This window comes from Chiloscyllium plagiosum, unplaced genomic scaffold (genome assembly GCF_037043375.1).
Source record: "Chiloscyllium plagiosum isolate Xiang-an unplaced genomic scaffold, Cpla_swu_hap1 HiC_scaffold_6, whole genome shotgun sequence".
In the NCBI taxonomy this organism is placed as follows: domain Eukaryota; kingdom Metazoa; phylum Chordata; class Chondrichthyes; order Orectolobiformes; family Hemiscylliidae; genus Chiloscyllium; species Chiloscyllium plagiosum.
In genome coordinates, this window is record NW_028270144.1 from 3,997,053 (window position 1) to 4,014,417 (window position 17,365).

General features: G+C 42.9%; 1 protein-coding gene across 3 annotated transcripts in view; it reads right to left on the bottom strand.

The window, feature by feature from the left end:
• tdrd3 (tudor domain containing 3) overlaps positions 1-15,957 on the bottom strand; it is a 143,591-nt gene extending 127,634 nt beyond the window's left edge. The window contains exons 1-3 of one of the 3 annotated variants that reach the window (XM_043691162.2): positions 15,740-15,957; positions 5,237-5,321; positions 3,893-3,958 (exon numbers count right to left, since the gene is read on the bottom strand). In XM_043691162.2, coding sequence (XP_043547097.2) covers positions 3,893-3,958; positions 5,237-5,321; positions 15,740-15,795 — 207 coding nt within the window. In that variant the 5' untranslated portion in view covers positions 15,796-15,957. The remainder of the gene's footprint in view (positions 1-3,892; positions 3,959-5,236; positions 5,322-15,739) is intronic. The other 2 variants (XM_087987866.1, XM_043691164.2) reach the window with 2 other exon arrangements.
• Positions 15,958-17,365: the final 1,408 nt, after the last annotated feature.

Genomic DNA, 17,365 nt, shown 5'->3' on the forward strand with positions numbered 1-17,365 from the left:
TGACACAGGCATTGTTGATAGTGATGAGCTGGTTCAGGACTTTCTTTAAACTATATCTTACTTTTTCCTTATCCTTTAATTATTCAAAAAGGTGTTGTATCTTGGTGACAAATGAAAGCTTGGTGACAAATGAAAGTATTTTATTGTATTCTTATGCAAAGTACAAATGACAATAAAATCAAAATCAACCCTATAAGGGGAGGCATCTATCAACTGCCATAGCAACTTTGGATCAAAATGAGTCAACATTTCCGACCATTTCAGAGCTTGCTACACCTCCCGGTAAGGCCTCTGACATTCCTGGGTCCATTCCCATGGTGGCCCTTTTGCCATGCAGGGGTCTTATCTGATAACTGCGTTCAGACACAAACTTGCCATTGATAAATCCCAAAGATAATCTCAGTTGAGATTATTATTATTACTGGTCCAGGAGCTCCCGGCACCTTCCCCTGCAACCGCAGGAGGTGCAAGACTTGCGCCCACACCTCCCCCCTCACCTCCCTCCAAGGCCCCAAAGGAAACTTCCATATCCGCCACAGATTCACCTGCACCTCCACACACATCATCTATTGCATCCTGTGCACCCGATGTGGCCTCCTCTATATTGGGGAGACAGGCCGGCTACTTGCGGAGCGTTTCAGAGAACACCTCTGGGACACCTGGACCAACCAACCCAACCACCCTGTGGCTCAACATTTCAATTCCCCCTCCCACTCCACCAAGGATATGCAGGTCTTTGGACTCCTCCATCGCCAGACCACAACAACACGACGGTTGGAGGAAGAGCGCCTCATCTTCCGCCTAGGAACCCTCCAACCACAAGGGATGAACTCAGATTTCACTAGTTTCCTCATTTCCCCTCCCCCCACCTTGTCTCAGTCAAATCCATTGAATTCAGCACTGCCTTCCTAACCTGCAATCTTCTTCCCGACCCCTCCGTCCCCACCCCAGTCTGACTTATCACCCTCACCTTGACCTCTTTCCACCTATCACATTTCCAACGCCCCTCCCCCAAGTCCCTCCTCCCTACCTTTTATCTTAGCCTGCTGGACAAACTTTCCTCATTCCTGAAGAAGGGCTTATGCCCGAAACGTCGATTCTCCTGTTCCCTGGATGCTGCCTGACCTGCTGCGCTTTTCCAGCAACACATTTTCAGCCCAGGAGCATTATGATAGCCTCCACCTTCTTGGGCACCTTATGTAGTCCATCATTGATGACAACGCACAAGTACTCCAAGAAATCCTTTTTTAAAACAAAACCGCATTTCTCCCTTTTTACCAGTAGGTTGAGTTCCTGCAACCTTTTTAAGGGTTTCTTCTTGGTTTTTCAAATGCTCCTCTTCAGAGGAATCAGCAACCAAAAAACCATCCAGATAACACTGGCCAGGTGGCAATCCAGTCCATGGCTCTCTGGAATAAAAAAAAAGGTTAAAAAAAAATCACAACACCAGGTTATGGTCCAACAGATTTAATTGGAAGTGCACTAGCTTTCGGAGCGTCGCTCCTTCATCAGGTGGTAGTGGAGCACAATTGTTAGACACAGAATTTATAGCAAAAGTTTAGAGTGTGATGTAACTGAAATTATACATTGAAAAATACCTTGATTGTTTTTCAAAGCTTTCATCTGTTAGAATACTATGATAGCTTCACTTCTTTCATATATAAATCACAAAACCTTTTTTTTTTAAAAAAAGGTTGCATTCTCAGGTTAACTGTAACAATTGGTGTTAGTTAGACAATATGTTGAAGGTGTTAGCCCCCCCATGTTCTCTGTCTTTGCCATAATGTTTAGACTGATTGTAAACTAAAAAGTGAGATAACAGAGTTTTACATGAATTCATGCAGTTTTTGAGCAAAGTACAATGTAACTCTGCAAGTCCAAATTCACCCCACAAACGCACCCCTCACAGACTTAAGACACTCTACACTCACGTACACACACATATACACTCTCTCTCACTCACAACCCTCCAACACAGACAGACAGACACAGACAAAGACCAACATGCACACATATACATATATGTTTGTGGGGTGAATTTGGACTTGCAGAGTTACATTGTACTTTGTTCAAAAACTGCATGAATTCATGCAAGACTCTTATCTCACTTTTTAGTTTACAGTCAGTCTAAACATTATGGCAAAGACAGAGAACACGGGGCGAACAGAGAACATGTTGTCTAACTAACACCAATTGTTACAGTTAACCGGAGAATGCAACTTTTTAAAAAAAAGTTTTGTGATTTACACATGAAAGAAGTGAAACTATCATAGTATTCCAACAGATAAAATCCTCAACAAACAATTAAGGTATTTTTCACTGTATAATTTCAGTTACATCACACTGTAAACTTTTGCCATAAATTCTGTGTCTGACAATTGTGCTCCACAACCACCTGATGAAGGAGCGATGCTCCAAAAGCTAGTGCTTCCAATTAAACCTGTTGGACCATAACCTGGTGTTGTGTGATTTTTTTTAAACTTTGTGCACCCCAATGCAACACCGGCATCTCCAAATCAACTCTGGAATAAAGCCGACATTGATGTGCTGTCAAAATGCACTTGCTTCTAGCGGAACAGTTCCATGTGTCATACTGTCAGTGGTAGCTGGGACTTCTTCGCGATCCTCATCTACAAGTAGGCCTGTGACAGATCCATTTTTGAGAATTTCTTTCCCGCAGCTAGTATTGATCTGCACCGAGGGCTGGGGTGATTGTGACCTTAAAATCATCACAAATCCTCACTGCGCCTTCTGTTTTTAAGACAGAAATGATTCGAGTGGCCCATTCACTGGTGGTTACTGATTCCATTCCTCCCAGGGACACCAGTTGTTCCAGTTCCAGCTAGATTTCAGGCTGGATAGTATTGCAAGTGCCTTCAGACTCTCTGGAAGAGGGTTCTGCTTCAACTCCTTTCATTTCCTCAAGGTTCCCTTGAAAACATGTTTATAAAGCCACTTATGCTTCTTTGCAGCCTCAATGTTCGTGTGGAACACTGAGTCAATGTATGCAGCTGTTTTTTAAGCAACCCTCTTCCACATTTTGCACTTCAGCTCCATGTCCCTTATCTGTGGCTATCTAGTGCGAATGGGGCAAGCAGATCAAAGGACCTGTAAGACTATATGACCGGAAAGACCAGAAACAGGTCATTCAGCCCATCAAGTCTGCACCATCACACAATGAGATCATAGCTGATTCCATAGATTCACTATCCTCCAAAAGAAGAAATTCCTCCTCATCAGAGTTAAAAATGCAAACCCATGCTGAGATTATAGTTTCTAGTCCTACAGGGGTAAACAACCTCTCTGTGCTTATCCTAATAAGCCCCTCAAGAATCTTAGATATTTCAAAAAGTTTAACTCTCATTCTTTTAAACTCCAAATGAGAGTAAGCCGAACATACTTAACCTTTCCTCATCATGGGGATCTATCTATACCTAGGATTGATGTAGTGCAGCTTCTCTGGACTACCTCCAGTGGCAATATACCTTTACTTAGATAAGGGAACCATAACAAACTTTAGCCAGAAGTGCTGAATGGATGAGGTGGCATCAAAGTCTTCGGTCAATATGATTCACTCCACATAGTGTAATGAAGTTGCTGGAGGGACTGGATACTGCAATAGTGATAGGCCCTGGCCATATTCTGGCAATGGTACCAAAAGGTGTGTGCTCCAGAACTTGCAGCTACAACACTGACATCTACCTTACCATTCGTAAACCAATGCTTTTCAAATTCACATACTGCAATCACTGTTGAGGCATCCTAGCACAGCAATAAAATGCTACGTTCAGTAAGGGGAGGTGAAGTTTGTAGAAGCAATAGGTTGACTTGGCAACAGAAATTCAGCCAACTACATACACATCTCAGGTACAACTCTACTCTTTGGTCCTACCTGTTCCACTCGTCCACTATTGATTTCATTTGGAAGAAATTTCTTGCCAATGGCTCTTAAATCACTCTGAAAACAAAATATTGTTACAAATCAGATCACTAATACCAAAACAAACAACATACTCTTTTACATCTGGAACTCAAGCATTAAAGAAAAACTTGTATTACCTGCATGAACTCAAACGAATGACATTAGAAAGCTCAAAGAAACAGAGGTATCATGTGGTGTTTGTCCACAGATCCCTGAAGGTGGCAGGAAATATTAACAGGGATGTTAAGACATCATTTGGAACTTTTGCATTTACCAGTCGTGGCATAGATTATGACAGCAGGGAGGTTATGTTGAACATGTACAAAACTTCGGTTAGGCCACAGCTGGAGTAGTGCGTGCAGTTCTGGTTGCCACACAAGGGCGGATGCGATTACACTGGAGGGCATGCTGAAGAGATTTGCCAGGATGCTGCCCGGATTGGAACATTTTAGCTATAAAGAAAGGCTGGATAGCTTCGGTTTGTTTTGTCAGATAGTTGAGGGAGACATGATTGACGTTTAGGATTATGAGCAGCATGGACAGGTGTACAGGATGCAGCTATTCCCTTAGTTGAAGGGTCAATAACAAATGGGCATTATTCTAAGGTTAAAGGCAGGAGGTTTAAAGGGATTTTGTGGAAAATGCTTTTTTAAAAATCAAGAGAGTGGCGAGAATCTGGAATGCATGGACTAACTGGGTAATTGAGATAGGAAACCTCAACATTTAAAAGAGTACCTGGATGAGTACTTTTAAGCGTCATAACATTCAAGGCTGTGGGCCAAGTACTGAAAAGTGGAATTAGTGCTGATATGCCAGGGTAGACTTGATGGGCCTCCTCTGCGTTGTCTAATTCTATGAGTCCATGTTGGAGAAACTGGCGATCTACTGGATCTGCCTACTTACATCCTTGAAGTCTGAAGAAGCAGACAGATGGAATGCATTGGCTGCAATTTTCTACTCTTCCTAAATTCTCCAGATTCTCTAACAGCCCCACTGAATTGGAAGGTGACAAGCACAATAATGTTATTTCAGAAAGGAGGGAAAAAGAAAAAACAGTTGCAGGCCAGCTAACCTGAAGCAAGTTGCTACGAAAACATAGAAGCCACCATTAGTAAAGCAGGAACAAGTCACTTAAAAAATCATTACATTATTTAATGCAGTTAATTCAAATCTATGAAAATAAAATCCATTTGATGAAATTGAAGTAATATTATGAAGAATTGACTTAGAAACGGTTGAAATAAAAAAAGAAACAGAAATTGCACAGTAAGCGAATGAGGTCAAAACAAGACAATCAGCCTTTACGTCACTTACATTCAAAGCAACACGGATGATATCCTTTACATCAACTTTAGTGGTAGTAGTAGTACAAGCTTCAATTCCTTCTGGAGAAAGGTACCTAATAAACAGAAAGAGCTTGCTTTCAGGTAGCATATTTCTGACATGGGTTCAATTGATGAAACAAAACAAACAACTCATTGAGGTTTTAAATTTGTTTCAACATATAAAAGGTTGCCTTCAAACAAAAAGCAAAACAGAGAGGAATTCGGGACTTATTTAAAAGCCATTTGGATAAACATATGGATAGGGAAGGATGAGAAGGATATGGGCCAAGTGCAGGGAAATGGGGTTAGAGTAGACGGCCATTTTGGTCAGCGCAGACCAGTTTGGGATGAAGTGCCTGCATCCATGCAGTAGGACTCTGACTATTAAAAAGAGGAAATTACACATTGAGGTAAGAAGTATGGCTGAGGTGTTAAATGTATACTTTGCTAACATAAGGCACATGGGATTGAGGATACTGCACTGACACGGATAGATAGCTGGCTGATTAGATTAGATTACTTACAGTGTGGAAAAAGGCCCTTCAGCCCAACAAGTCCACACCAACCTGCCGAAGCAGAACCCACCCCCCTACATTTACCCCTGCATCTAACACTATGGGCAACTTAGCATGGCCACTTCACCTAACCTGCACATTTTTGGACTGTGGGAGGAAACCCACGCAGACACTGGGAGAATGTGCAAACTCCACACAGACAGTCGCCTGAGGTGAGAATTAAACCTGGTTCTCTGGCGCTGGGAGGCAGCAGTGCTAACCACTGTGTCACCGTGCCGCCCACAGATTGTTAGGAAACAACGGAGAGAAATAAGTGGGGCATTTTCCAAGCCTAAGCCAGCAATTTGTTGGATCCCAGCTAATCACAATATGCATTAATTATTTAAATGAGGGAACTAAATGTATTAGCACCAAATTTGCAGACCACACAAAGCTGGATGGAAGAGTGAACATGAGGAGAATGCAGAGAATTTTTGGTATGATTTGGACAGGTTGAATGAGTGGGCATATGCATGGCAGATAAATATGAGGTTAAATAGCTTAGATTCTCATGAGTTATGGTTAACTAATCCTGTAATCTCATCTCTTTTCTAATAAAAAATGAAATCATAAGCCTCACAGTACATTTGTTTAACCAAGTACTCAAATTTAATCCCAACTCCTTCAAACTCAGCATTCAAAACAAGATACGAAGCAAGATACATCAAATTAAGAGTTAGATGTTTGGTATCTGAATCATCAAATATTAATGGTCAGTTATTATGCCATGGGATGCAATAGTATTCAGACGTGTGCGACTTTGACCTTGAACAGTTCAACAAAAGTTGCTGTTTTCATCTTTTCATCAGTACAAGGCAGACACAGAAAAATTGCTTTCTCATTTTGGAACAAAATAGCAAGTGTGATTGTCTCTCAGGGTGCAATACTCATTTTTGCAAATACTCCTCAGATTCATCCAGTCATTGTCAAACACATTCATGCATAAGATATTGTCATGCTATAACTTCAATGTTTACTAATTTCCATTCATGCCTCAAGTTAATTACTTAGCCAACTTTCTAGTAATCTGTGCTGAGCTGCATGAACTTTAGTTAATATTTAAATGACATCTCTGAAGCATCTTCTTTCTCAAGTGTAAAGTTCAAGCCTTCCCCCATTCAGCCTAACCCTTCACGCTTGAGATCAGTTTCCATGTTCCAAGGCAAATATCAGGCCAGGCACTTAAAAAGTCATGTGTGAGTGAAGTAAGTTGGCCTTTCCAACTTTCTGCACAGTCGATCATACCAATGTCTCTTCCTCATCCAGTTGGATGGGCTTGCCCTGGCTTGGCATAGTGAAGAGAAACATGTGCAACAGCTTTTGTTCAAGCTCAAACTGTTTCTTCTGGCTTTCCTTAAGGATTGATCTTTGTCCTTTTTCTCCCTTTCATGAGAGCTCACCTATAGGTCTTCCTACGGACTGAAGCACACATGCAGCCTTTACAATATTTTGTCATGTCATGGGGTAAACCCCTCTGCTAACTTAAACCAGCAATACAGAAAAGATACACCGCATGCTGTAATTTGTTATAATTCGAGGGGCAAAGACTTATCCCAAAAGTCACTATTTAAAGTAACAATTTTTAAAAAAAGTTGTTAAGTCTAACAGATAATAATTAACAAACAACTCATTTCTCTGAACCTATCTTTTATCTCCCCCTCGACAATATTGGTCCGATAAAACTCCCAATTAAGATTTACAAAAAATTCAAATTTCAAAAATCAGCCAGCTGTCGAACCTGTTCTTTGTATTTTCCTCTGTAGATTTTCTTCAGCTCAAATGTCGATTTTTTTTGTGCAAACTCCTTCTCCAGACAGGTACCCCTCAGAGTTCTTACTAGCAGCCTACATCTGTTGGTCTTTTGGCAGTTCTCTTTGCCTCTCTAGGTAACTGTTCAAAATGTCTGATATTTATACTCCAAAACATCAGATCTTTTCATTGGTTTTAATATTGTTAAAATACTAAATGCAAACTTGTTTGGAGCTTGGTATCTTAGGGCATAATTTAAACTGATTGGCCGATTTCAAATTTGGTTTTATATCCAGGCAATCCAGCTACTCTGGCTGGTTGACCAAATGTTAGATTGTTACCTTGTTCAGAACACTGTACTGTGTCAGGTACTTCTGCTAGTTTTTCAACTCTCTTAAAAATGTACAGTACCTCTACACCTTCATAACAATTAAAGTACTGAAGACTACTGGCTACATCACAAGCTAAGCTGTTCCAGGCAGCTGCAGCATTGAAATCTAGTCTGTTATGTGGAAAATTGTCCAGATTTGTTCTGTCCATAAAATCCAAGGCAAATCCATTTGGTCAACCACCCCCTTCTACTAGTTCATTCGGGATCATCAGTATAGTGATAAAAGGGGCTAAAGTGTCATTAACTGGCACTGGCAAATGAATAATTTGCTCACTTTTACTCAGCTTGACTTCTGCTCGCAGCACTCAACTCCTTGGTCTAACCATGGGCAAACAAACTGAATGACAGAGGTGCAGTGAGAGCGAATGTCCTTGACATCAACACAGCATTCAACAGTGTGGTTGCAAGGAGTCCCAACAAAACTGAAGGCAGTGGGACTCAGGTGGAGGGGGGAAAAATTGCTTATTGGTTAGAATCATACCCACTACAATGGAAGATGGTCCTGGAAGTCAACAATTTCAATTTCAAGGTATTATTTCACAAGTTCTCAGGTTTACCTATTTTCTAATCAACCTGTTCAGACATGCTATTATATACCACTGGAGCAAGTAGGACTGGAACCCAGGACTCAGGACTCAGAAATAGGGATACTGCCACTGTATCACAAGTGCCCCCTTCCTCACGGTTTTGTTTTAAATATCCAGAAGTGCACCGACACAACTCAATTCTTCTTTCTCCCCCCATCACCAAATTCTTCCTCAGGTTTAGTGCTCTCAGCCCAATCAATGATCTGCCCTCCTTTGTAAAGTCACAAGCGGAAATGTTCACACAATGCCCGCTACCATTCATGACTCCTCAGATACTGACACAGCCCATGTCCAAATAAGCAATACCTGAACAGCATCTAGGCTTGGGCTGTTAAGTGACAAATAATATTGACCCCATACAAGTGTCAAGCAATGATCATCTCCAACAAAGAATTGCCCCCTGACATTCAATGGCATGACTATCACTGAATACCCCACTACCAACATCATGGAGGGTACCTCTCACTAAAACTGAACTGGAACAGCCAAATAAATACTGTGACCACAAAAGCAGGTCATAGGCAAGGAGTTCTACAGTGTGTAACTCATCTCCCATTTTCCCCTGTGCCTGCCCAAATCCATAAAGCAAAAGTCAAATGTGACAGAATACTCCCACTTGCCTGGATGAAGACAGCTCCAAAAATGTTTAAGAAACTCAAGACCATCCAGGATAAAGCTGTCCACTTGTCTGTGGACACTCACCAGTGACACTTGGTAGCAGAAGCATGTACCATCTACAAGATGTATTGCTGTCAGCAACAAGAGTCTTCCCACAGGATTTAGATTTTAGATTTTAGATTAGATTTTAGATTACATTACAGTGTGGAAACAGGCCCTTCGGCCCAACAAGTCCACACCGACCCGCCGAAGCGAAGCCCACCCATACCCCTACATTTACCACTTACCTAACACTACGGGCAATTTAGCATGGCCAATTCACCTGACCCTGCACATCTTTTGGACTGTGGGAGGAAACCGGAGCACCCGGAGGAAACCCACGCAGACACGGGGAGAACGTGCAAACTCCACACAGTCAGTCGCCTGAGGCGGGAATTGAACCCGGGTCTCTGGCGCTGTGAGGCAGCAGTGCTAGCCACTGTGCCACCGTGCCGCCCTGTATTCCACAGGGATCAGTGCTTGGACCTCTGTTTATGATCTGCATAAATGATTTGGAGGAAAACACAGCTGGTCTACTTAGTTTGCAGATGATTAAAAAGATTGGTGGAGTTGTGGATAGAGAGGAGGTTTGTCAGAGGATACAGCAGAATATAGGTCAGTTGGAGCCATGGGCAGAAAAATGGCAGATGGAGTCTAATTGGGACAAATGTGAGGTGATGAATTTTGGAAGATCAAATATTGATGGCAGTTATACAGCGAATGGCAGAGGGACCTGGATGTGCAGGTTCACAGATCATTGAAAGTGCCACTGCCGATTAAATGAAGTAGTAAAAAAGCCTTCTGGTATGTTTGTCTGCAATGGAAGGGGCATTGAGAATAAGGATAGACATGCTATTCTCCAGCTTTCAATAACTTAAATTAACTACACTTGGAATATTGAATACAGTTCTGGTCACCACACCACCACAAGGATGTGGATGTTTTGGAGAGAGTACAGAAAAGGTTTACCAGGATGTTGCCTGGTATGTGAAATTTTATCTGTGAAGAAAGGTTAGATAGACTGGGTTTGTTTTCACTGTAATGCAGAAGATTGTGGGGAGACTGACCGGAAGTTTATAAGATTGTGAATGGCACAGATAGAGTGGAAAGTATGGGGCTTTTCCCAGGGGAGAGGAGTCAATTACGTGGGGACATTGGTTCAAGGTGTGAGGGGTCATATTTAAAACATGCGTGAGGCAAGTTTTTCAACAAAGAGTGGTGAGTTCCTAGAATGTACTGCCAGAGATGGTGGTGGAAGCAGACACACAATACAAGCATTCAAGAAGCACCTGGGCGAAAACACGAATAGGAAGGGAATAGAAGGAGATGGCTCCTGTCAGTGAAGACGGTTGTAACATGGAAGGGCAAAAATGTGGCAGTGCATTTGAAGGGTCGAAGGCCTGTACCTGTGCTGTATTGTTCTTGTTTGCTCTTTGGTATGAAGCGATGCAAATGATTGAGCTAGAGTGAGAGACGTCAGCCTACATGTGGAATCAGAAGCATAAGACATCACTGAGCAGCATTTGGTCGTGGGATTTCAACATTGCTGACGAGGTCAGCATTTCTCACTCTGGAACAAGTGGTAACTTGCCTTCTTGAACTCATGCAGTCTTTGGTGTGTCGGGGCTCCCACAATGCTGTTGGGTCTGGAGTTCCAGGATTCTAACCCAGCAACAATGATTTAATTCCATATCAGGATGGTGTGTGGCTTCAAGGAAAACCTGCAGGTCCCCAGTGTTCTGGTGCATCTGTTGCACTTGGGCCTTCTGCCAATGGAAAAGGACAAGAATGAAAGATCCTGGGCGGCACGGTGGCACAGTGGTTAGCACTGCTGCCTCACAGCGCCTGAGACCCGGGTTCAATTCCTGCCTCAGGCGACTGGCTGTGTGGAGTTTGCACGTTCTCCCCGTGTCTGCGTGGGTTTCCTCCGGGTGCTCCGGTTTCCTCCGGGTGCTCCTCCACAGTCCAAAGATGTGCAGGTTAGGTGAATTGGCCATGCTAAATTGCCCGTAGTGTTAGGTAAGGGGTAAAATGTAGGGGTATGGGTGGGTTGCGCTTCGGCGGGTCGGTGTGGACTTGTTGGGCCGAAGGGCGTGTTTCCACACTGTAATGTAATGTAATCTAAAACCACTAGTCACAGACCTCCATTCTGAGAAGCATACTTCCATCGATACCCTGTCTCCTATGACTACGCGAGTTCTTCTGCATCCATCTTGCCAGCTCACCCCGATACCACATGACTTCACCTTTTGTACCAGTCTGCCATTAGGGATCTTGTCAAAGGCTTTGCTGAAGTCCATGTAGACAACATAAATTGCTTTTCCCTCAATCACCTCAAAAAACTCGATTGAATTAGTGAGGCAGAACTCCCCTGCACAAAGCAATGCTATCACCAATAAGATGTCACCCAGTCAGGAGGTATAACATTTTCAGAAAAATCAGCTGGCTTGGCAAACAGACCAACAACTTCATTGCGAATAAGTTTATTTGTTCCTAAGTGCGTACAGATCTTAAGCCTGAAAATCTTTCCCAATAATTCCCCTACCACCGACGTAAAGCTCACAGGCCTGTCATTTCCAGGAAGATCCCTGCTGCCCTTCTTAAATAATGGAACATTAGCTATGAGCTCTGGAACCTCATCTGTGACCAGAGACAATACAAAGATGTCTGTCACGCTGCAACAATTTGTTCTCTTTTTTCCCTCAATATTCTGAGATCGGTAAGTCTCCAGGTCCAGATAGGATCTACCTTATTACTTTAAGTTGGACATGACTTCTTCCTTTTTAATAGCAACTTAGAAACTCAACACTCCCTTATCCAGAGATCATCCTCCATCAATTATTTCAATTTGATGAATACCAACAAAGTACTCATTTAGGACCTCACATACCTCTTCTGGCTCCATGTAGATTCCTTCCTTTGTCCTTGAGTGGGACAACCCTTTCCTTGGATATTATCTTGCTTTTTATACATCCTCCTAGACCTTATGTACACTTAGTTTTTCTTTCCGACCAAGGTCATAACATCCTTTGCCATACCTATCCTTCATTCTCGCAAGAACATGCCGCTCCTGAACGCTTATTAACTGTAATTTGAAATACTCCCAGGTGTCAGATGTAGATTTACCTTCAAACAGCTGTTTCAAATCAAAATTGTCCAGTTCCTGCCCGATATTATAGTAGTTTACCTTCCCATCATCTTCACCTTCCCCCACAGATCCCTGCCAATAAGTATATTAAAGCTCACAGTATTGTGGTCACTACTCCTGAAATGCACTCCCACTGAAACTTCACTCAGCTGGCTGGGCTCATTTGCTAAAACCAGGTCCAATATAACCCTTTCTCTGGTTGGACTGTTGACATATTGTACCAAGACTTCCTCCTGAATGGTCCTTACAAGTTCTGCCCCATCCCAGCCCCTAGCTCAGTGAATTGCAGTCAATACAGGGAAGTTAAAATCACCAATCTTGTTTTTAAATTTTCCCCAACATCTGCCAATATAGTCAGTTCATCGATAACATGATAGTTGCATTCTTGTGCAATCCCATGAAATAGAAAGATTGTGCTTTAGAAACAGCGCTGAAAGTGATGACGCTGTAATTGCGTTACAGTCAACACTTGTTTCAGAAATTCCTGCTGTAAAAATAGCATTCCCAATTTGTCAATCACATCACAACCAGTGTTGACAAAACACATTAAAACCGAACAACCTGTATTCTCTCCTCTATCTCCTGTTGGCTGTTGGGAGGCCTGTAGTATACCTCCAGCACTGTGATTTCACCTTTCCTATTCGAGTTCCACCCATATTGCCGTGCTGCAAGAGCCCTCTGATGTATCTTCCCTCAGTACAGCTGTGAGATACTCCTTCACCAGTAATCGAACTGCCCCACCTCTTTTACCTCCCTTTCTATCACACCTGAAACATCTAAGTCCTGGAACATTCAGCTGCCAGTCTTGTCCCTCTTTTAGCCAAGTCTCTGTAATCGCAATAATGTCATAGTTCCAAATACTAACCAAAGCGCTAAGTTCTTCTACCTTGCCTAATTTACTCCTCACATTGAAACACATGCATTTCAGCCAACATCCCCGACTCTTTTCAGCAGCATTTCCCTGCCTGTTCTTGATTTTAGTAATATTTGCCTTGGTTTCTACATCTCTCTCAATTTCGGCACATCCTTCTGTTCCCATCCCCCTGTCACACTGGTTTAAATCCTCCCCAACCCCTCAACCAAGTACCCCCCAAGGACATCAGTCCTGGTCCTGCCCAGGTGTAATCCATCCAGTTGTACTGGTCGTACCTTCCCAAAAACCAGCCCCAATGTCCCATGAATCTGAAGCTTGCCCCCTCACACCATCTTTTAGCCATGTTTTCATTTTATACATGCTGTTGTTTCTACTCTGACTAGCTCATGGCACTCATAGTAATCCTAAGATAGCTACCTTTGAGGTCCTACATTTCAACGTTCTTCCTATTTCTCTACATTCTGCTTTTCGGACCTCATCCTTTTTTTTTTTAAAAACCTTTGTCGTTAGTACCAACATGTATCATGACCACTGGCCGTATACCCTCCCATTCCAGAATGCTCCGCAATTGCTCCTAGCACCAGGGGCAACACACCATTCTGGACACTCACTTGCAGCCACATAAATGCACATCTATTCCTCTTATAACCCCTATAACTGCAGCACTTGTATGTGTATCACTCAGTCCCTCTGCAGCGCAACCAACCTTGGTGTCATGAATTTGAGGCCTTTCACTTCAACAGTATCCGAAATGGTATATATTCTGTTTTACAGGGAAATAGCCACAGAGATTCTTGCACCGCCTGCTTCACCCTCCTGCTCTGCCTGGTGGTAACTCATTCCCTTCCTGCCTGTGGAGTCTGAATCTGCAGTGTAACCACCTCTCCATACACTGATTTTCATACCACTCGTCCAACATCAAATATTAAATGAGTAGAAATTTTGATCAACAGAGTATTCAGAAGAGTGAAGCTATTATTTTTGCTCCATCATTGGTTGAATCTGATCTCCGTTATTTGTTTACACATTTTCAAAAAAGGTTCGAAGCGTAACTACAGAGCATTAAGAAAATAAACACTTGGTCCCAACCCTTAGAAAATGTCCAAAACATCAGTATGCAGGTGGACATTACAATTTGTGCATTTTCACAAACAGTAATGAATGACTGTTTATTCATTTTGTTGCAGTCCACGTTATCGACAAATGTGCGCCAAAACAAAATAATGTTTGCTTTTCTCAAACATGCCAGTTATAGGTAGCCTACTGTAAAAACAGAGTCAAGGAGACAGCATTAGAACTGGTGACTAAAAAGACAAGTTTTAAAAGGGTAGACACCTCAAAAGGTGCAAGTAAGGAAATTCAGAACTTAGCAAATAGACAAAAAAAAAACACTAATTGTCTTTAGATCTTTAAATGACCAGCTGGTACCAAAGAAGCAACAATTTTAAAGAATGAAACATCCCAAGAAATTTCACAAAAACAGTATGAAGTATGACACCAAGTGACATAAGGAAACATCAGGTCAACTGATCAAATGTTTGGTCAAGAAAATAAGTTAAGTAGAAAAATTGAGGTAGAAAGGCAGACAAGTGTGAGAAAACAATTATAGTGCATGGAAACTAAAAGCATGACCAACAATTTTGATTGTGAATTCACAAAAGGTTCAGAGTTAGAGTACAATGTCATGGAGAGATGAGAAGAACAGGAATTTTAAAACTGATACGTTACATGAGCCAATGTAAGGTAGACCTTAAGCCATCACTGGACAATAAGCGAGAATTGTTTCAGGTTAAGATTAGACTGTAGAGCAGAATATCTTAAGTTTACAGAATACATGGAAGTCAAAAGGCGTGGTGGTGGAAAAGCAGAATCAGTCAGGCAGCATCCGAGGACCAGGAGGGTTGACGTTTTGAGCATAAGCTTTCCTGAAGACCTGCTGCGCTTTACCAGCACCACACATTTTGACTCTGATCTCCAGCATTTGCAGTCTTCACTTTCTCCTAGAATATATGGAAGGCTAATACATTGGAATAGTTGAAAAAGAAATGAAGGTGCAAATAAGAACTTCAGGAGTTTGTCTGTCGAGACGAGTGAAGTAATGCAATATACTAGAGGTGGAGATAGGCAGTCTTAGTGATGGCATAAATGTGGCCAAATAAGCTTGCCTTAAAATTTTACCAAATACACCTCCTAGAAACAGAAAATCGAGTCCTTCAGCTCACAATTTGAGCACAGAGTCACCTTTCAGCCAAGTTGATGGTTACCCAACCCATAGTAGCCAGCGATATTACAAAATATTCATGTTAAATCTAAGGGAGCATAAAAGACGAGCACAAACCCGCATTAACAGATTTGGGATGAGGCCTAGCACACCCAACGGCAGCCAAGTTGGTAGAGGTAGTTGTAACTTCAATGCACTGACAGCGGAGTGTCCAGGCGTGACAGCCTGAGCCCCTGGCCACCTCTGTCCAGCTGTCCCTCCCCCCTTCCCCAATCAGGCCTCCCGGCTGTTCGCCCTCAAGCTTCACTCACCAGCCTTCCTGGGCCAGGGCCAGGGCCAGGGCCGGGGCCGGGTCCGGCTCCGCCATCTTCACGCGGGCACCCTCCAAGCGAACACGGCGCGGCCGACGCACGAAAGGAAACCGAGCTGCGAGTCACGACGACGGCTCTCCCCGGCGAGAGGGAGGTGAACCTTCATAGTAAGAGAGCGGCCGCCGCACGCTCGGGGGGACTGAGCGCGGCCACTTCCACCAGCTCCCGCCTCCACAACACGCAAGGGCCAACGGCCACGTCGCGTGCACTGACTGACAGTTCGGCTAACCAATCGGCGTCAGGAAACCCGGTCTCCAGCCGCCGTTCATAAACTGGCGTGAGTGATCAGGGCTGGGAGGCGGGGTTAGATTGTTACAACAAGTCAGCAGCAGGATCAGCATGTTCAGGTCAATTAGGAAATGAAAGCGATCTATTTCTGTTCCTTTATCCTTGGACAGTGCCGGCACTTGCATTTCAAAATGCTAAGAATGATTTTTTAATTGCAAAAATATAATCTTTACATTAAAATATATGTAAGTACTTACAAAGGTACTAAATCAGTCTGTACAATCTTTGCTGAGAAAACAAAATCACTGGTACAGTATTTGACATTCCTCAGAACTTCCCTGCTGTGGCAAAAAAAACTTTTTCTACTCATGCGCGAGCTATTTACATTCAATTTGAGGCAACGAGGGGTAAAACATAGATAGAACACACAACATTCCAGCGCAGTACAGGCTTTCATGTTGTGCCAACCTGTGAAACCAATCTGAAGCCCATCTAAACTACACTATTCCATTCTCGTCCATATGCCTATCAACTGACCATTTAAATGGCCGTAATGTTGGCATGTCTACAACTGTTGCAGGCAGTGCATTCCATGCCACTATTCCTGTCTAGGTAAAGAAACTACCGCTGACATCTATCCTATATCTATCGTCCCTCAATTTAAAGCTATGTCCCCTTGTGGCAGCCATTGCCATCCGAGGAAAAAGGCTCTCACTGTCCACCCGATCTGACCCCAGATTATCTTATATGTCTCAATTTTACCTCTCAACCTTCTTCTCTCAAACGAAAACAGCCTCAAGTCCCTCACCCTTTCGTCGTAAGGCCTTCCCTCCATACCAGGCAACATCCTTTTAAATCTCCACTGAACCCTTTCGAAAGCGGCCACATCAGAGTTTTGTACAGCTGCAGCATGACCTCATGGTTCCGAAACTCAATCCCTCTACTAATAAAAGCTAACACACCATACGCATTGTTAGCAACCTTATCAACCTGGGTGGCAACTTTCAGGGATCTATGTACATGGACACTGAGATCTTTTTGCTCATCTACATTACCATCTACATTACCGTTTGCCCAGCACTCTGCATTCCTGTTACTCCTTCCAAAGTGAATCACCTCACACTTTTCCGCATTAAACTCCATTTGCCACCACTCAGCACAAGTCTGCAGCTTATCTATGTCCCTCTGTAACCTACAACATCCTTCAGCAGTATCTGCAACTGTACTGACCTTAGCATCATCCGCAAATTTACTAATCCATCCTTCTATGCCCTCATCTAGGTCGTTTATAAAAATGACAAACAGCAGTGGTCCCAAAACAGATTCCTGCGGTACACC